This window comes from Carettochelys insculpta, chromosome 8, assembly GCF_033958435.1.
Source record: "Carettochelys insculpta isolate YL-2023 chromosome 8, ASM3395843v1, whole genome shotgun sequence".
Classification (NCBI taxonomy): domain Eukaryota; kingdom Metazoa; phylum Chordata; order Testudines; family Carettochelyidae; genus Carettochelys; species Carettochelys insculpta.
The window spans coordinates 43,345,756-43,366,871 of record NC_134144.1 but is presented as its reverse complement, the minus strand read 5'-3'; the positions used below and the strand labels follow the sequence as shown (position 1 = coordinate 43,366,871).

Here is a 21,116-nt window from a genome sequence, read left to right as displayed (position 1 = left end):
ATTCATTTTGAGAGGTCTAGTTTGAACACTGGCTGAAAGCCTTAGTTGCTCACATAGACTATATTTCAAATCCAGAACTGAAAATGAGCTTCATTTTCATGACGTTCTCATCTTAGTTCCTATTTGCATACATTGAAAACCACAGCATAATTGTTCCTTTACTGGAGACAGACCCAGAAGAGGAACAGCAGATGAAAATTTAGGTTTATTCTCAGCATTGTGTGGGGAATGCTTCAAAGTATTTGCATGCAAGTATGCTTGCCTTAAGCTATTTCTAACAGTCCTTCTCTTTAAATAAACACTGAAACTATGTTTAATAAAGAGAATATTGTACAGCTATGAAAATCTTTTATTATCTAGAATCTGGGGAGAGCAGTTTACAACCTTCCATCCTTCTTGTAAAGCTTTGTTACAACATTCTTTGGTATAAAGCTATGGCATGCTACTTTTATTAAATAATATTACTACAAGAGTAGCTGATTATTTCCAGTGCAATCACTTCAATTCCTGACAAAGGTACTGTAGAAACATGGCAAAAAGAATTAATTAAAAAGATGAGTGGCTGGAGAAAGTTTCTAAGCCTCAAGTTATACTCTCACAAGTAAAACAAGCATGTGCAATGCTTAGCAGTGAAATGCTGGGTGTGTCCAAAAATATACTTGACTCCCTGGAAATGGGCTTTTTGAGTGTTCTTTCATGTCCCACTATATATTAGAATCTCTAAATGAAATATAAGCAAAGACAAATAATGTGATATATAAAGAAATATTTTAAATGAAAGGATGTAACAGTAAAAACGACAGTTAAATAGCTACAGTAACTTTGTAAAAATCATTCAGATCTTGGTAACTGTACTGTGTTTAATGTAATTGTGCAGACAAGGTATGACTTATTATTTTAAAAATATTTGCACATCATATAAATATTCAATTCATTATGTCTGATGTAACTATAATGGATACTTGTTAATCTAGTAAAACTTGTTTTATCCACGTGAATATTTTATAGGCAATTTGTCATGTGGGATATTTGGTATTTTCATCATGCTTTTAAAAATAATTAATCCTCACATCACTTCTGTATTGCAGAGGAAGAAATGCTACCCAAACACTATAGATGAGGGAAATGAACAGACTGAAAGAGTCAGAGCTGGATTTAGATTAGCCATGTCTGGCTCCTACACTTGTGCTTAGTCCATACTGCCTGCATTGTACGAATGCTGATGTCTCCTTTCACCATCATAAGAAAAATATTTTAGGAAGTGCTTTTTTTGGTTACATAGAGAAATACTATTAAAACAAGAAAACACAGTGCTGTATGTAATATCTCAGTCTACTAATATTCCAGTATATATGGCCTGATTCCTGTATTTGCAGTTTTAAATTATACTGTAGCTATCTATCTATCTATCCATCTATATATATAACAGCTCACCTTTCTGCTTTATGCTGTGAATGACTGTCCTTCCCTGTTCATCTGTAGCCATTAGAAATGTAGTAACACATTCATTTTCCCCTTGTAAGGAGCAAGAAATAGATTTATCCTTTGAGAAATCTGTGGAAAATAAGCCATCCAGTAGGTCAAGTACAATTTAACATGAAATAAAAACAGAGGCTATGGATTAATGTGTATTATGCCCTTTTTAACATAAAGAGAGGAAAAGAACTGCAGAACTAGTCTAAGAATGTCTGCTATATTTAATGACTTTTTCTTCTACTCTAAATGGCTTTGTGTTTGTGTTTTAGATGTTCCACTTATGTTTCAGAAGAGTAGGCCCAGGTGTTGTCAATCTTCTCTGACCATCAAGTGCACCTATCAATCTGCTGTAGTGTGAATTTCAATGAATTGTAAATAATTCCAAGACACTTTCCATTAGTTGTCTAGGGAATATAATAGCCCTGAGTCTAGTACAAAGTAAACAATATGTTCTCTTTGGCTTAGAGCTATGGGTAGTATGTCTAGATTACATTTCAGAAGTAGATAGTCACATATCAGACAGATACTGATACTTTTAAAAGGATTACCATTTATTCTTACCACAATATCATTCCTAAAGAATACTGGGACATGTCTTGTGACAATAATAAAATATAAATTAATAAGAGAAAACCGTAGTTGTGCTGTCATCGTAATGTGATCCAGCAGAGGACAGATATAAATGTAGTCCATTATGTTTATCTGCCCAGTTTTACTTGCCCTTCACTTAATGTGATTGAGCAGGAAAACTTAATGCAATTTTTTCCCCCAAACTTTCCAAAGTAGGGAGGCTTTCATGCTGAGTTCATTCAAGAGGTGGAGTGTGAGAATGAATAATTGCGGCAGATAGGAGAAAAGAAACAAAATGTTTGGAATCTGAGACTATAGTTCCAATTCCAGAAATGCCAGAATTCTAATTCTAACGTTATATAATATCTTTATGTTAAGAAAATATCCTGCATTTTTAGCAATGCCTGCTAACACCTCAATATCTGAACGTCTGTTATTGCTTCTGTTATAACCTATAGTTTAAAGACATTTATGCAATAACTCAGATCTAAAAATTAGCTTTTCCTGTTAATTTTTAAAGAAGCCTGTTGGTCTTTGTTATTTTTAGATAGATGTGAGAAAACTAGAAGTTTGTCAAATGGATTTTTAAAATGAAATGGTATTGGCATTTAAGGCTCTATTCACCACTCCTTCAGACAATATTTTATACAAGTTTGGCAGAGTAAAGAGTGCCAAAGAATTCAACCTAAACCTCTCAATTATCCACATCTCAAAAAATGAAACAAAGAAAGCAAAAATGTGGCTACAATACACACACAATATCAACTTTCATTTACTATGTATCATGTACTTTCATATAATTTGGTCTTATGTCATACATAGGAATGCAATGATTGCAATTAATTACAAAAAAATGTAGCCAGATGATCACAAGAGAATCTTAGTTCTCATTTTAACAAAGTGAGTTTCTAATTCTCAGTACTTTAGATAAAAGCTTGAAAGATGTGGTCCGACTGTGTTAAAAAGGCTCACCAACCAGAAAGCAAATAACGCAAACTACAAACGTTGTACTTTTTAAAATGCCATGACTCAAACTAATCTCAGGATTTCAGAAGGCTTGAGTCCAGATTTCAGATTTTTGACATACTGCTTTAATTTCTTCAATTTAACTTATATTGAATATATCCATTCCTCCAATCAGGTGTTCCTCTCTTTTAGTATATGGGGGCATTGATATTAGGCACTATCTAGTTCTTTTTTTAATTCATACTCACCATACAGCCCCCTTAGAGTGTACACTGTGTTTTTATTAACAATGCAATTCAAAAGTATGTCCAGTAGACGTGTAATTTGCACAAACTGCAGTATCTGTGGTCATGATCCACTACATTGCTTCACTTTTATACCAGCATAAGACCATTTAATTCAGAAGTTTTTGAAATCAAGGGAGTTACACCAGTGTAAAACTGCAGCAACTCAGTGGGCAACTGGGCCCTGAGAACACACACACACCTCAGTTAAATTTACATGGGTTCCTGGACATGCTACTGGATGCAAAAGGAGGGACTACAACATTTATTGGGTCATCCGGAAATTTTCTTGGTTTTTTTTTTTTTTAAATATATCCCTACTGCTCCCCATCTCAAAAAGAAATAAGAATTCAAATAAAAAAACAGTAAACAGCTGATTTTACTAATAATTCTACCTGAGGAATAAGGATAAAAATGTACATGCCAGTTCAAGGGTGCTGGACTTAGGAGTACTGGGAGTAAAGCACCATCCCTCGCTTAAAATGGTTCTCATTACATACAGGGTTTACAGTCTTGCTCAATGGCTCTCAGGATCTCCAGCATGAAAACCGTTCCAAATGCACCAGTTTAACTCCTTCAGAAGTGTTTTGCATTGTACTGGGAAAACAAGATGCAAGGTTCATCCCAGGCAGCAGAGCTGTAGGAATTGTGCCTGAGGTTTATGTTGCGTGGAGATGGGAAGCGGACACCTTTAAATGGCTTCCTCCACCTCAAGGTTCTTAATTATGCCCAAATGGAACAAAATAACTTCTGTCAAATATCTCTGCTTCGTAGGCTCCTTTTAGTTCTTTACTAATCATACAGCCCTGGGCTTTTAAAATTGCTTCAGAGTGACTCATACAAACAGTAACAGCACAGGTATAGACCAGACAGGATGTGTGTGTGGAGCAGAGCCAGGGAAAGAGCATGAGAAACACTGAGCCCTGGTATGGCACGTGCCTCAGAGATGGAGCTCTAAACAAGTGGCTGGCCCTCTCCCCAAGCTGCAGTTTAATTCCCGATCCTCTCCCCATCTGCAGATTACTTCCTTGATTTCCCGTCTGCCTGGCCCTTTATACTGGGTGACTGTGTTCCTTGTACCCCTGCTCCCTGGCTTGTAGCGCCATACCTAGCTATCTGGAGCGAGAGATGCCTCCTTGACTTTTCCTCCATTGCCTTTTCTGGCTCCTGTAGGATCTGTAGATTGTTGCAGCTATCTCAGCATTGTTAGAAATTTACAATTACTGACCCTTAAAATTAACAATTTCTCTTCATCCATAAAAACCAGTAACCTAAGCAATATATCTATAGCAACTCAGCACCTCCACAGTTGCTGTATTACTTTGACACCTGGGTGGAGAGTAGGGGCAGGAACATTCAAGTTCACTTTCTGCATAGCGCCAATAATAAATGTGAAGTTAGCATTTAAAAAGTGGGAAGTGAAACTGACAGTGTGCAGAGTCCTGCTAAGCGCACAAAGTAGGCAATCTGAAGAAGCCAAGGAAAACATGTGTGCGTACACATGTGTATTTTTGGGTATTTGTGTTTAACTGTTTCTTAGTTTTATTCAGCTCAAGTTTTAACGGTAAGGATTATGAATAAAAAAGTCATTTAGGAAAAAGATATTTACAGCTTTTTAGTCTGCTGTATAAAATAGGTTTCAAAAAATCATATTTCACAGTGAAGCACTCAAAAATCAGGAAACACCCAAGCTGAAGTTACCCAGTTGCAGAGTTCCTAAAATGGAACAGAACAGTCTCCTTTTGTGAACCTTACGATATGGACAATCTTCCTTAATTTCTTTGCAGCTGACAAGGTCTATAGCAAAGGAGTGAAGAGCTCCTTTAAACCCATTGCCTCAGTCAATATGCAGTTTCACTGTGAAGATACATTAGCCATATGTAGTCCAATCTTCCTGATCTGGACATTTTAGACTTGACCAACCTCCTGTTGAAGTCAATGAGAACACGTATATGGACCTTTTTTTTGAATTTGGAGTCATCCTTTCTGAGCCTAATAGTGCCCCCATCCCCACATATACACATACAAACTATTCTTTGTACAGTTTGAAAGGGTTAGAACTTGGTTAAGGCAAACTCAGCAAGTATTATTATTTATCACAGTAGCACCTAGATGCCTTAGTCAGGATCAAGGCCCTCTGATGCTATGCACTGTATAAACATATATTAAAAGATTACCTCTGCCTCAAAGATCTCCTGCTCTAAATACAGGATGAAATGCAACACATTTATCTGTGATCCTGTAGGTAAATTCCCAGCAGATTAGTGCAAACAATCTCAAGATGTGCATACCGCATTCTGTATTGTTCTATTTATTTTATTTCCCTGCTCTGTAGGTGAAGTGATGTACATGATATGTTTACAGTATGGCAATTGTCACACCTTACCTCAGAATTACAATTTTTCAGAATATTAGTTGGCACTGGAAGTAATTACAGATCATCTGCACAATTACTTGGATGCATCTTCTTATTTTTTGTTTAGAAAAGCCAATTATATTGCTTGGCAGTTTTGCTTAAAATTTTATTTTTTTGTCCATGAAGGTGCTGTTTTATTCAAGGTCAGTTTTTGTCATGAAAGTTCTCATGGACTTAATGAGATCACTGCATCTGAGGGCAGAAGTCACAATGAAGCTTATGGGTTGGGCATAATTTTATACTCAGCTGGTTTTGTCAGGCTACTGGTTTCATTGGGAGGTTGTATTAGTACATGCAAAACTAAAATTCCTCCATAAGTGGATTGTAGTTGTCAAAAGTCGTTTAGGAAGGTACGTGTATAGTGGTGAGTTAATTAACCTGAATGGATAAAGAGTTCTTACTGCTATTAATAAGGATGTTTTTCAGTGCATTATTATATATGTAGATACATAGCAACTGAGCCAACAATCTAGTAATTTTTGAGCCAGTCCCATGGAAAGAAATGTGTATGTACTGCAGTAATTTTCAGATATTATATATAGTTTTATGTAAAACTAATGAAAAATGAAGCTATATTTAATAAGACAACAAAAGTCAGTTAAATAAATAGATGTACAAACCTTCTGCATGGTTGACAGTTGCATCAACTAAACTACATTTTTCATTGCATTCTTCCTGTGATTGGACATCAGAAGCCAAATGACATTCTATGCAGCTACTGTGAAACATAATTCAAAATCTCATCAATCTCTGTTGGTTCCAAGCACAAATATAAAGGGGAATATATACGCTGTCTACTTTTTTAAAAGAAGCCAACAAAAGTTTTTGTATTATAGGTACAGTAGTTCTCAGTAATGTGATATGCATTGCCTCAAACAAACCATGAATAAAGGTATGGTGGTTAAGTTCTCTTTTGCCCTCTTTCTCTCTAGTTAGTTACCCGGCAGAACCCCAGGCAACGTTATTCATGTGTGTCTGCTACAGAAATGGGGTTACTCTTATATAACATTCATTTTTAAAGATAAAGATTCTAAATTAAGCCTACAACTAACTATAGTCAGAAGAACGTCTAAGTGGGCTAATATTTGATATAGACTTCAATGTGTGCAGGATAGGGAGACTAATATATATCTCCTGATGTTTAAAATCTCTTAATGATGGGTTATATATACTAAAGGATTAAAAAAATATTCAGGAGTCTTAACAAATGTCTCTCAAATATGATTTGTTTATCTCAGGAGCTACTAACTTAGATGCTTATTAAGCTAATGCAAGTTATTGGCAAAGTGATTCCAAACTATCTTATTTACTTGTACAAAGACTGGAATATTTAAAAACAAACTGAGGGTCTGATCCAACTATTGCTGAAGTCAGTAGAAAGTCTCCCAGTGATTCAATGAAAGCCAGAGTGAGTCCAGAGTCTTCTAGTGGAATGAAGAAAATACAAAAACTGAATTCACATAAGAAAATTGTTGCAAAGTATATTGGAACAATTCTATCTTTAAAACACTGACTGGATTCAGTGGCTGAGAAGAATAACTCTGTAGGATTAATTGCATTGAATTACAAACCTCCATGAGAATAATACTGAGGGTACTGCAGTTGTTTTCTTGATGGGCATGATCTTATCACTGGCAAGTGAAGCAGTGAATAGAACACATGAGTGGGTAATGGGATAGTCCCTATCAAATGTAGATACATTCAGTGGTGCTTGTGTTTTTCTCATGTTTACCATGTTTCTAAAGTGTTGCGCTCCCTTTCTCAGTTGCCTAGCTGGGTTTTGGTCCCGTCTGACCTGGTCTCTTAACTTAGCCATGGCTTCCACGGCTTTTCTCTGTTGGCTTTTCTGGCCATATGTTTCAGTTGCCAAGGCAGTGACAGAGAAAGAGGAGAGATGGAAAAGGTCTGACAAAGTGGAATATATTTTTAATATGTTATCTCAGTGCCTAGCAGGTAACTAAATATCTCCTCTGATTGGGCTGAATGAGTCTGAGTTTAATTAGATCAATATATTTACCACATAATGCACTCAAGAGCTATGCTTGCTCAAAGTATTATGCACTTAGCCTGTGCATGTGAGATCTGAGCAATCTCTGTCGACCTTTGTGGATCTGATCTCCTAGATGTACAGAGCCATGGTGGTAAGTTACATGTAAAGGAACTGATTCCTTTCTCATTTGCAATGATACATTGAGAATAAGGCAATGGAACACCAAAGGGGTAAAGAAAGCATAGGAGAAGCAGCAGGCCTTAGGCATAAACCACTAGAGACAGCAGAGAAGCAGTACTTGAATTTAACTTGCACTGATTCAGCGCTGTGGAATTGTGCAAACGTACCTCACTCCAGTTCAGTATTCCATGGAGACCAGTTCAAGCACCTGCCTATTAGAGCAGTTGTGGCAATATATAGCAGGGCTAAATTTAGCCCAGGGAGATTTGGGGACAGAGCAGGCATACAAACCTGGGTGTTTAAAGGGTCTGCTTTTGTTAACCACTCTTTAGATGGTTTTACTGGTGTGCCCTCACATGCAAGTGCCACTTCTTTAACATATTTCAGTTAAAGGGAAATAAATGCCTCTTTGCCACTTAACAATCAGTTTCAGATCAGTTTATACCTGATGCATAACTTACACAACTGTTTTAATCTCCACTGAAGTCACCCAGACACACTTATAGCAACTGCACCTGTTTAACCCATGCTGCATTTAGCTGAATTTGGTATTTGAGTTGCTATATATGTGTAAACTTTGTGTAGCTTCTGAGAGCAGAACTTGTCCTTATGAATCCATTAACATAAATAAATGAATAGTCATGTTGCAAACTTTTTAAAAAGTTCCTTCTATGTCTGTTATGCTGTCTGTGATAATGACCATGCAGGGGTGTTGTTCTTCTGTTCCATGAACAGATGTCAGTATTGCTCAACTGAATTCATTGTCAGGCTTCCTTGAATAACCAAGTGGCATAAATGGAAATGTGCCAGTTGAACAAAGGGGAAGTGTTTTCCCTGAGTTCATTTTGAGATCTAGCAGATCAATGCGGGGAAATGTTTGGTTTCTGCATTGACCAGATAGGAAAAGCAGAGATCCATGGGCATGTTCTGTTCCCACCCAGGAAAAATAAGGTGGGACTAGCACTCCAGAGCTATTACTACACTGTGCATATCCGAATGAAGCAGAAAATGCAAACATGGAGAAAACAGTACCTTACCGTTTGGAACTACATGGTTCACCACATGTAGGGCACCTTTCACATGTGCTACCCGAGACCTCAGGATTTGTGCAAACACATCTTCCACAGATGCATTCACCTCTTCCACTGCACAGTATTCCATCCTCAGAAAAACAGGAGCTAAGGTCAGTTGTACAGTTACAGTATTCACCAGTCCATCCCCTGTGGCATACACATTCACCACAGTCACAGTCACCGTTACCTGGAAAAATAATAGTTATCTTTCCAGGTTAATGTTTTCATTGAAAAGTGACAGAAAGATCATTATTAGCATTCTGTTTCAGAATTTACAGTTTTACTACTACCAGCACCTCTCATATAGAACCCTCCCTGCCACATTGTATAGCTCAACATAAAAGTGCCAGATTCTCATTACACTCAAAGCAGTGCAATTCTGTTCACTTTAATTGTGTCACTGTTGATATATGTGGATAGGAGATAAGACTTGAGCCTCATGGGCCCAACTGTTTCTGACACTGGGATAACTCCATCTGACGAAGTGGGTCTTTATCCATGAAAGCTTATGCTTCAATAAATCTGTTAGTCCATAAGGAGTCACAGGACTTCTCATTGTTGGGATAACTCCGGTGTGTCTGATTCACTACTGTGCTACTCCAGAAAGGTGCTATTCCCATTATTTTTAATGGGCTTGCTCTGGATTTACAACACTGTAGCAGACAGAATTCAGCCCAGAATAAGAAAATAAATATGCAACATCTGATTCTTATTCCACTGACACTGGTGTAAATCAGGAGCAATTCCACTTATATCATTGGTGTTACTGGTATGAAACCAGGGTGAGATCTGAATCAGGCTGAAAGTGATTAAATACAGAAGCACACTTGGGTACAGAAACAGATCTGGAAATGGCAAAATTGTACCTACCATGGGTGGGTAGGCTGGTGGCTAACATTCACTGGGTTTTTGTGGGAGACACAGGGACTTGAACCTCCATCTCTCAGTCTCTCCAGTCTGTCCTGAACCAGTGAGGTGCAGTTACTCTTTCTCTCTGGTCCAATTCATATTTAATTATTTGTAGAAAATGGAAGAGCTCCAACAGGAGAGCTTGAGACACTGCTGTTATTAGCACACAACTAGTGTGCTCAACTGGAATGCAAGAGACCAACAAGGTAGGACTCCCAGACCCCTGGTGAGTGTCCTAACTAGTGGTCTAGGGGGCTTTCTGGAAGGGGGAGGTATCTCTTCCTGTAATTTTTTTTCAGAATTTTTGAAAGGTCCTGGTTTCACGTCAAAGTGGAATGAAAACAAATGTCAAAACCATAAAGTATTTGCAAAATGGAATTCTTGTTTTCCAGCCAACCCTCATAATTCATGTATTTGCAAATTGCAGATCTGGGAATATACTTATAGTGAAGGTTACACCTACGTAAAAGTTGACAGTATAGATTTAAAAATAGTTTTCGAGGGACATACCTCCACACTGCAATCCCTTAAACCTCACACAAGAGAAATTGTCACATTCACAGTATGGCCCATAAATATTGCCATACATCGAGAGATGGCAAACACACTGCCCACAGTAACAGTCTCCTCTTCCGCTGCAGGAGTTCTGCTCTGGAGACCCTTTACAGGAACTTGTGCTTAGGGAGTTTTCATTACATTCACAGTGAGGACCCATGTAGCCAGGGTTGCAGGCACACACTCCACACTCAAAAGAGCCCTGTCCTCTGCTGCATTTAGAACTGTTCATCTCAGCCTCCTTCTTACAGTTACAGCTGCATTCCAGCTGGATATCAATTTCTAGGGCATTGCTCAGGCCCACAGGCTTTATCAGCATTTGCCTCTGCTTTTTTTCACAGGTGGGTAGGCTTACGGTCATGTTGAAGGAGACCTGGAAAATAAAATGTGTTAACCATTTGTGGCTGCAGCATACAAAATGCAAAATATAGGCTGGAAATATAACGCACAGAAAAGAACAAAAATTGCTTACATATTGCTTGATAAATCTCAGTCTATTTGGAAGAGATTTATTAAATAAAGGAAGCCATATTTCTTTCTTGATGTTCTAAAACCTCTCCGTTTTACAGGAGGGAATGTCATTTCAGAATCTATTATCTACTTACTGTGTCTCCCACTTTTATATGGGTACATTTCCTCTGGTTTGGAAAAATGGTACCATTGCTACAGATTGCAGTGAAAGAGAGATTGAGTCCTTCGGTGTCTCCTAACACCTCCAGCTCCACTTCAGATCGCAGCTCCTTAAAGAAAAGGAACATGGATGGATGAAATGGTTATTAATAATCCATGTCTTCATAGAAAAACTCAACCGTATTTACATAGCAAAAAGGTTGGAATTTTGGTACTTTAGTTTCATGCTTCTGCCTTGCAACAACAAAGGAAGAAAGTGTGGTGAGTATTGCTCTTTAGGTTAACGTCAACTGCCATATCAGCTGAATATCTCATACCAGCTCAACCATATACTGCACTTGTAAGAGAATGTTCTTAATGCTGTCAGAAGTCTCTTTTCATTTCTCAGCACTCCGCTCCCTTATGTAGGTTTTAAATTAGTCTGGGCCTTACTGAGGAATTTATCATGCTGCTAAGGACGTAGCTTTCCTTCTTTAGCATTTAGGCTTACAGTCTTTGTTCTAGCATAGACTTCAGTTTTGTTTGAGAATGGCCTGAGTAAAGATTCCAGCAGTTAGCCTAATTTTTGCAGTGTCAGAGCTAGCCATAATCCGCTGGTTTACGCCCTTGGGCAAATCTAAGTCTTTTCTTCTTCCTGTTTTTTTCTGTTCCCCAGGTGGAAACCCCTTCAGCTCATGAGCTGTTGCTTGGATGTCAAAACGGATTCAGTAATTCCAGAAATCATGCTAGTACTGCTCCAGGAAGATACTCTTCAACTTTGCTCCCTGTGCTCCCTCATGCTCTGCTTTTTGGCTTTCATTCTGAAATGGTTTTGCATTACACTTTTAACAATATAATGAGAACTGATCCAAAGCTCACTGAAGACTGTAGCAAGATGGACTCCTGTGGACTGTCATGGGCTGACAAATTTGATCAATAGTACATCTCAGATACATAATCCCTTGCATAGGAAATGTTCATAAGTGCCTAGGGGATTTAGGAGCACAGGTCCCACAGACTACCAATGGAATTTGGGCTAAGCACCTCCAATGCTTTTGCAAAGTCCACTTCTTCATTTTCCTGGACACCTTCAAGTCAGTCATCCTAATGAATGGGACCACTACTTATGTGAAGATATTAGCCAAAACTTCAAGTGGAATATGCTTAAATCTGCACAGCTAACATTCCTGTCTCATTTACATGAACTTTTGATTCTCTAGATCAGCATCTGTTTATTTACTTCATTTTAATTGTGCCTTTCCATCTGAAAAACCTTGCTGAAGTATAATTTTAATAAGATAAAGAACAGCAGCATATTTGTTAAGCAAGATGTTTAACATATTCATTTAGCTCCAAACCCACTCTCCAGCACACAGCTTAAGCAACAAGGCTGTGCAGCGAGGCTCAAGTGGGGGAGCCAGATGGGATGCAAGCTCTCCCTCCTCCCTCTTCTGTGCTCCCTACATCTCCTTCTGAAGCAGGAATACTGGCACATCCTCTGGCTCTGCTGTTCCACAGACTTCTCAAATGCCTGTTTGGAAGCACAAAGGAACCTCTCTTAGAGAGCTCTACTCCAGCAGTACAGCACCCTCACATCCCACCTCCTCCAAGTGTGCAGTAGAATTGTATAGTTTCTATTACCAGCAGGGTCTTGTGTGCCCAAATGGAGAGGGGACAGGGATTTACCCCTTAGTGCAATTTATAGTATTGCCATCTCCAAGCATTCAAAAATTAGAGCCAAGTCCTAGAAAACCATGAGATTTGCTTAAAAATGAGATTAATAAATTCTAAATATTGCTTTCTTTTGATTTGCCATTTGGTGAGGGAATGTTTAGGGTCGCATAGTAAAGCTTTTCTCTGCAGCCATGAAAGCCAGAAAATTCCTTTTTATAAAAATTACAAAAATCCTAAAGCAGAGATTTTCACACAGAAACTGATGCTGGCAGCTGGGCCTCTCACAAACACATCATATATCATGAGAATGATGCTAAAATGAGAAGAGGTGGCAAGGCATAATTTTGAGATGTACTATACAATGGTCTGTTTTCAACTCCTCAGTCCATCAGCTGGATTGGAAGTTCAGGGCTGGAGCTGAGAAGCAGCACTGCAAAACTGTTTAAAGGGGAAATTGTAATTGTAAATTCAAATTAAAGGCTGCTGTGCATAACCCTATTATCTTTTTGGTTAGATGGATGTGACACATCTTATCTTCCATTTTCTAAGTGTAAAAAGTTTTTAAAATTATAAGCATGTATCACTTTCACCTGAAACTGAATGGAAATCTGGGATCACACGTCACCATGTTTTCACCTCTGTGACTGCAAGGTTCAAATCTACTGGGTTGTATGGGCATAACTGGACGTAGAAGCTGGTTCCTGATTACAGCAAGCATTAAAATGTTTCTGCAGAAGCGCTCTTAACTCAGAATTCCTGAATGAAACAGCCATCAGTGGTGTTACAAACTTGAGCCCTTGCCAGCAGTTCCCCCAGTCAAAATCAGTGCCTGATCTGTTTAAGATTTTATTCCTTCAATCTTTATTACCCTGTTAACCGAAAGGGACCTGACTGCTGGAGAGAATGGAATTCATTGTAGTTTTAAGAATGCTGGAATAACTTGGGAATCAATAGACTTGATTTCAGATATGATTGAACACGAACGAGTGTGGTGAATCTACAAAGCTAACGCAGAATTTAACCTTTGTGAAAACAGGCAGCGACATGCTTATTGGAGACTATGAATCATGCTGGTGGATGGCCGGGTGGAGAGACATGAGAACATTTTACAACAAATATTTTGGCAGCTCAGTGCTTCCGAAGTTGCTTACTCCCACTGAAGATTTTAGAAGCCAATACATCTGTCAGTGATATTATTAATAACTTGAGTTTCTATTGTGTGTTTCATAAAATAACTTAATGCACTTTAGAAATATTCACAGACTGAACCCTAGCACCATCCTTCTGAGGTAGGCAATTATTATTACAGTAGAACCCCAATTATCCAATATAAACCAGACTGACAGATGGTCAGATAACCAGAAATATTGAATAATGGGGCCAGCGGGGAGGCTGCCAGCTGCCCAGGGCCAGCTTCCACAGGGCACTCTTCCAGCTGCCATCGGCTAGCATCTGGGGTGGGCTGCTGTGGACTGGCTGCCTCCGGCTGGCTGCCCGCTGTCTGTGGCAGGCTGCCGGCTGCTACAGAGCTGTCTGCCTGGGGCAGGCTGGAAGAGTGGCACCAGTTGCAGTGGGACTGGGGGAGCAATCATCCCACCCGCGGCTTTCCATCATTCTGTTTTATATGACACCACCCCACACCCTCAGCGACCCACCTGCTGGTCTGTGGCAGAGTTTTATAAAACAGAATGTTGGATAACTGGGGGTCAGATAGCTAGGGTTGTATTATTCCTGCTTTAGAGGTGGGGAAACTGGGGCAGAGAGAGAGAGAGAGAACATAAATTTCACAAGCTGACACAGGACCCCTAGAATTGTAGAATACTAGAACTGTGAGGATCCTCCAGAGGTCATCAAGTCCAGTCCCCTGCCACCACAGAAAGACCAAATGCCATCTGTGTGTTGTCTTTGTTAGATATTTATTCAACCTGTTCTTAAACATCTCCAATGATGGAGATTCTACAGTCACCCTAGGCAATTTATTCCCGTACTTAACCATCCTGACAGTTAGGAAATTTTACTTAAAATCCAATCTAAATCTCCGTTGCTGCAATGTAAGCCCATTGCTTCATGCCCTATCATCAGAGGCTAAGGAGAATATTTTTTTCTCCCTCCTCCTTATAACACTTTTTTAAGGTACTTGAAAGCCGCAAACATGTTTCCTCTTAGCATCCTCTTTTCTAAACTAAACAAACACAGTTCTTTCAGTCTTTTCTCATAGCTCATATTTTCTAGACCTTCAATCATTTTAATCGCTTTTCTCTGGATCTGCTCCAATTTTTCCACATCTTTCTTGAAACGTGGGGCCCAGACCTGGACACAGTACTTCAGTTGAGGACTAATCAGCACAAAGTAGAGAGGAAGAATTACTTCTCGTGTCTTGCTCACAACACTCCTGGTAAAGCAGACTTTCAGAGCCTTGAGTGTGTCAGACCTGGAACGACACCCTAACCCTAAAATTCCAAAGTCCCAATGATGTGATTTTAACAAGGCCATCTTGACTTCTGCCACAATTTCATCTTTTCTGCACTTCCACCAAACACAAGGAAATGGTGGGGGTTATTTCCTTCAGTGAAGCATCACTTCATTTTTATTTAAAATATTTTACAACATAAATATTAGGCTCAGGGAGATGGGGAAGGGGATTTTCTTAATGTTGTGTTAATTTGCTTTTTGTGCCTGAAAGAGTTTCAAAAACAAACTCAGAATAGTTAACCTTTAAAATTAATAAAATGGGCAGGAATAAATTCAGAAAGTCTGATGGGTCTCTGCAAGTAATTCTCAGTGGGGTGGGAAAGGGTGCAGCGCATATGTCATACAATAGGTATCTACATAAGGCTCTCAGTGGCACTCCACTGAGGCCAGGTTTACACTAGACATTAAAGCTAATTGTAGATACACAATTCCAGCTACAGCAAATGCGCAGCTAGAATTGACATATCTACAACTGAGTGACCTAGCCATCCTCACAGAGAGAGATCGATGAGAGAAACTTTCTTGTTGCCTTCTCTTACCCTTTATAGTATTGAGGATTACAGTGGTCAACTGCCAACCCCACGTAGTTCTATTTCATGTGTCCCTACCCGGCATGCAAAATTGAACCCTGACAGATTGATCCAGACTGGGCCTCTTCCTTGATCAGAGGAACAATGTGCTTTTCAAACTGTCCACTGTTTGTGGAGAACTGAGCAATGTTTGGGAGCAGACAATCAATATTCCAGCCTCACCTCCCTTGCAGATAATAAGTACAAGTGGCCTTTCTTCCATTAATGGTGCAGTACCAATATCTGTCTCCTAAAACCCCATCCTCAATTAACTCTAACAAAAGGCGTTTACCCTTAGTTCTGTGTTAAATCCCAGAGGCAAAATCCTGGCTCCACTGGAAGTTTTACCATTGACCTCAATGGAGCCAGGACTGCATCCCAGGTCTATTACAATAGTTGTCCTTTGAGATTGATTTTAAAGTGCGTTGTCACAGTTATTTGTCCATAATATAGAATATCTCTTATTAGAAACCCACAGTAAAAAAACCAAACCACGATTACAATTAATTATAAAAGATTTCACAATTTGTATTACATTTTTCTTTGTGCTGCAAATCAAAATAATTTTGTCGAACATGTTAGCAGTTTGTCTATAAATAAAGAATGTGAGATTAACAAGCATGGGAAAAAGATAATTACAAAGAATTTTTTTTAAATGTAGTAATTGCTAGAGTACAAGCTTGTTATAAAGAAAAGTGCAGTAATTAAAAAAACTCTAGAGACTAGCACCCTCAATATATTCTTGTAATTGTACCCAGAGAGAGGCCCTTAACTTCAAAGAGCAGGACAGCTAGGATCTATTTTTTAAACAAGTCTCTGAAAGGTAGCACCAGGTATGTCCCTGTTTACATTTCCCTGCATAATCTCAAGCAGTTAAATCTTCTTTTCCTGACTGTATTCTGTGCTTTTAAAACAGTAAAACAACCTCAGAGGGGCACCGCCACATAGCTAAATGAGAGAATAGCATTCTTAGTGCATTGCTTTCCAATATTACTGCCAAACGGGGTGATCTTTTTAGTCAAATAACATTTGAACTTCCATGTTCTTTCTTTCAGAACCGATGGAAAGTTTCCGTATTTCTGACCATCTGTGCACAACTGAAGTGGTTATTGTAAACAATGCAGAAACAAAACCAAGGGCATTTGTTTTCACTAAATCATAATTTTATATCTGAACACAGCAGAGATGAAAAAGCGGAAGTATGTTATAAACATACCTTATATGCATCAATGATCAACTGGAGAATATTTCCAGAATCTTGCTGCAGTTGTCCAACAGTAGCTCCAGGAATAAGTTTAGCATAATTCTGTAAAGAGCATGTATAAAATATAGACTTGTGCTATTAACAATTAATTGGAAAGCATAAATAGGTAATAGGTGGTAAGATCTTTCTTGCTGGTAATTCCCTGTCCCCCCAAACCTGTAATTACCTGTCAATGGAGGAGCACAAGTCACTTGGAAGTTTCGGAAAAAAATCTCACCTCACAGTGTTCTCCAATTAAAATGAAAATACACTCTCCACAGTTGGATTTGTTTCTAATAAAAACAATGGGATCCTGATTCTGCTACTCTTACTATTCCTGTAATGATGTTTCCATGGGCCTTATATGCACTGGTTTAAGGAGCTGTACTTTTCTGAGGCAGGTACACGTTAACTAGCATGTAGCATACTTTGCACAAGGACTCAGCGATAAAAGGGTTATAAGGCCTGAATGAAATCAATGAGCCTGGAACATGGGCTCTGAAGTATTTTGCTGCTGTTTCCTGATTGGAACAGAAATACCGCCTATGTTTATCACTGGTTAGTTATACTTCAGGAAGAATTACCCGCCTAGAACCAGGATTATATGCTGTTTTTGGCTTATTTAATGCCCATTCTCACCTCAGTGCTCTCATTGTAGTGTGACATTTAGTAACTAGTTATTAGAACTAATAACTAATATTAATCTCATCTGGTGGTTGCTGCAGTGCATTTAGGGTTTGACATAATATGTACTGAAGTCAATGTGACTCCATTAAGATAATGGAAAGGGCAGTTAAAAGAGAAAATTGGTAATATGGTAGACATTGCAGAAAAAAAACATTATTATAATGCTGATTTTTAAACATTCAAAATAAGTAGAGAGGAACAATTTGATTCCCCCCTTACATCCATCTTATATGTTGCATATCCTTCAATAGTAGGATTACAGTAAATATTATGTATGAAATATCTATAATTCATGACATTACTAAAGAACAATTGCAAATCAGCATGATTAAATGGGCTTTATGTTACAGCAGGAAATTTGGCATGCCCTACTTCTGTGAATTACAGCACTCTGTCTTTGAAAGGTTGTTCTTAGCATATAGAATGTGCATTTTCTAAACATGGGCGTTATGCAGGCTGCTTATAAATGCAAGCCAGAGGGTTTGAAATCTAAAATATCACTGCCTTTTATCTACAGCATGCAAAGCAAACAGCAAAAACGTACTGGGTGTACAGCCATATTCTACCTTTCCTCTTTGTACAAAAATGCCATTGATAACAAAGCAAGCTCTGTGGAAGACACAAGTGCAGACTAAAAGATGGATTTTAAGGAAAGTTTCCATATTTATGCATATATTTTAATGTTTTTCCATATAAAGTTTCTGAATCAGGTTTACCAGTGTGACGTAATTGCTTTGGATTGCATGGTTAATACAGTTAACCAGCTATGGCAGGTTGCTTTTTCAGTGCTAGCATCACACAAATAGATTTTCCAACTTTTTAGTATGCATTTACTAAAAAAAAAAAAAATGGACATATTTTCTCCACAGGAACATTAGTAATATTCTGCTCTTGTCAGTGGAATTAATTTGAAATTGTTCCACTGAGGTCAGGGGCATGACACATGGTTTGCACCAGAGCAGAACTTGTGACATAATCCAGGATGGAAGAATGCTATACCAAATTTAGAAGAACGACATGACTTTTTCTGAACAGATCTTAAAATATGAGAGCTTCTAGTGCCATTTTGGCTATGTTGAAATCAAAATTTTGAGCAGCTAGTTTTTAAATTCTGCTCTGTTTGATCAGCCATGTGTGAGTATATGCAAGAGGAAGAGTGTTTGCTCATTTTCCTGACCTTTCTTTCACATAAACTAGTTCCAACTGATAGGCCTCATTTGTAAACAATGTCTCTTCCCCTCACTCATGCCCACGGCACCCCAGTTTTTAGCTTTTGAGCAATTTTGGCAAATGTTTGTCTTAAAACCAGTAATTCAATGCTGCTTTAAAATCATCTGTGGTCATGTAATACTTTGCTGTTAAGATTTTGATTCACCCATGCAATCTGACAACTGTTGTTTTAAAATTAGGGGAACATAGTTCTTTGGCCGTATTCATGGCAAGAATGGAATATTATAACCACATACGTCCTGTACTTGTGCAACATATAATGCTTATTAGAAAACAATATACACAACTATGTAGAAGGTAGGTCTGAGCCACAAAAGTTTTGATCTGAAGGGGATTAGGATTATTAGATGAATAAATTGCTGACACATGACATGCTAAACTGAAATGGAGGAATTATAATCAGCTAGAAATGTAGTAATATATTTAATTGACTACTACAGGTTGAATCTCTCTAATCCGGAATTCTCTCATTCAGCAACATCTGTAATCCAGCATCATTTTAGTTAGCCAGATGACCACTTATTGTGGGTGTGGCTAAGTTTCGAAGTTTGGTCCCGTAAAGTTTGTTTAAAGCCACCAGGCCAGGCTCTCAGTGCTCCATGCTGTAATTTAGCAGCAATATACCTCTAAATGTCTTCTAAGAGCCCAGTAAGCAGTGGAAGGGCTGGGAATGTGTCTAGCAAATTCTCTCATTTGGCACCAGTTAGGACACATGGATGCTGGATGAGAGAGGATCAACCTGTACACTTATTTTAGACTAGCGCCCTGTATCCTTAAGGAGCCTGTGGATAAATTCTAATGTTGTATTTCCCCTCCTTAGCAATGCAGTTATCATCAATCAAGATCAGTTCTGGTTTTTATGGTCTAATAAAATGTAAGTTTGAGTTTCTGGCCCTGATCGTGCAAACCTAATGTAATTTAGGCAGAGCTCCCATTAGGCTCAGTTACAGCAGTTTCAACTGAAGTTTTGTCTGAGTAAGACACTGTCTGTAAAGGTGCCACCACCAAAATGTTTGACTACAGACATGTACCTTTGATCACAGACAGGGGTCCATTGCATACTGAAGTTGAAACGAGGCTCCCATCTAAAGTCAGAAGTGTCCTGTTTCTTGACAGCAGTGATTGGCTGATACTATTTCCAGAGGTACAAAAACTGGTCTTTCGTCGGTGGAGTGAAAGTTTGTCATTAAATCAAGTGGCCCAGACCAGTGCTTTGGTGTTATGGATGAGTACATCTACATATAGTGAGCGATGGTTTGGGTCCAGCTGCATCTGCTATGGTATCACAGCTGGATCCAAACGAGTTCTTTGGTCAGTGCAAAACCCTTAGCTTTGAGTGTATAAGCACAACAGGCTTTCATTCCTTAGCCTGCAATTGTTTCTGAAGCCCAAATCATCCATTTGCCTCAAAATAGTTCAGATTTCTTGTTTAGTTTCCTCCTGCCCCATGCTCTTTCCATCCATACAGCAATGGAATGCACGTGTTTCCCTTGCACAACTCATATAAAATGACCACATGAGAAGAATTATGGTTAGTTTCTTGACTCTTGGGTTTTAGGTCATCCTTTGTCAACAATCAATAATTAACCACTTATGCAAAGAAGAGGTTATGTACTTTAAAGAATCACTGACTTCAGTGGGACTTCTGCAATTGCATATAGTTAAGAACATGCTCAAGTATTTCCTGCATTGGAACCAGTATGCACACTTGCAGATTCATCCTGCTCCCAGTGAAGTCGGTGATATAATTCCAATAGGCTTCAGTGGACTAAGGATCAGGTCTTTAAGCAAGTTGCTGTCATCCCTTGTGTTCCAGGACTCTGTCTCTCCTTAGTCCCCTACTGCCCTTCTAATTGCTCTTTCACCATATCCTCCCTACCCTCCCTCCAGATTTATGTGGGTGAGGTTTCCACAGGGCTGTGTACGTCCTCACCTTATGTTCTCCTTCTACACCTTATCTCAGGTCAGTGCCTTCTGCAAACACAGTTTCAATTACCACCTCTATGCTGAGAAATCTGAGGTCTCTCTCTCCCACTCCATTCCAGAATGTTAACTTCATCCAGGCTAAAATCTTGGCCTCTCTCTCTGGCATCCCCCTCGTGGGCATCTAATCACCAGCTCCAGGTCAATAGTAACAGAGGGATAGCTGTGCTAGTCTTTATGCTATGAAAACAAAAAAGCAGCCCAGTAACACTTTAAAGACTAACAAATAA

At 38.8% G+C, this 21,116-nt stretch overlaps 1 protein-coding gene across 3 annotated transcripts in view; it reads right to left on the bottom strand.

Annotated features, from left to right (window-relative positions):
- The window catches only part of ITGB6 (integrin subunit beta 6), a 49,907-nt gene that overhangs the window by 11,809 nt on the left and 16,982 nt on the right, over window positions 1-21,116 (bottom strand). For 2 of the 3 annotated variants that reach the window (XM_075001465.1, XM_075001463.1), the window contains exons 9-14: window positions 16,960-17,049; window positions 11,025-11,159; window positions 10,375-10,792; window positions 8,920-9,142; window positions 6,333-6,430; window positions 1,435-1,554 (exon numbers count right to left, since the gene is read on the bottom strand). In XM_075001465.1, coding sequence (XP_074857566.1) covers window positions 1,435-1,554; window positions 6,333-6,430; window positions 8,920-9,142; window positions 10,375-10,792; window positions 11,025-11,159; window positions 16,960-17,049 — 1,084 coding nt within the window. The remainder of the gene's footprint in view (window positions 1-1,434; window positions 1,555-6,332; window positions 6,431-8,919; window positions 9,143-10,374; window positions 10,793-11,024; window positions 11,160-16,959; window positions 17,050-21,116) is intronic. The other variant, XM_075001466.1, reaches the window with a different exon arrangement.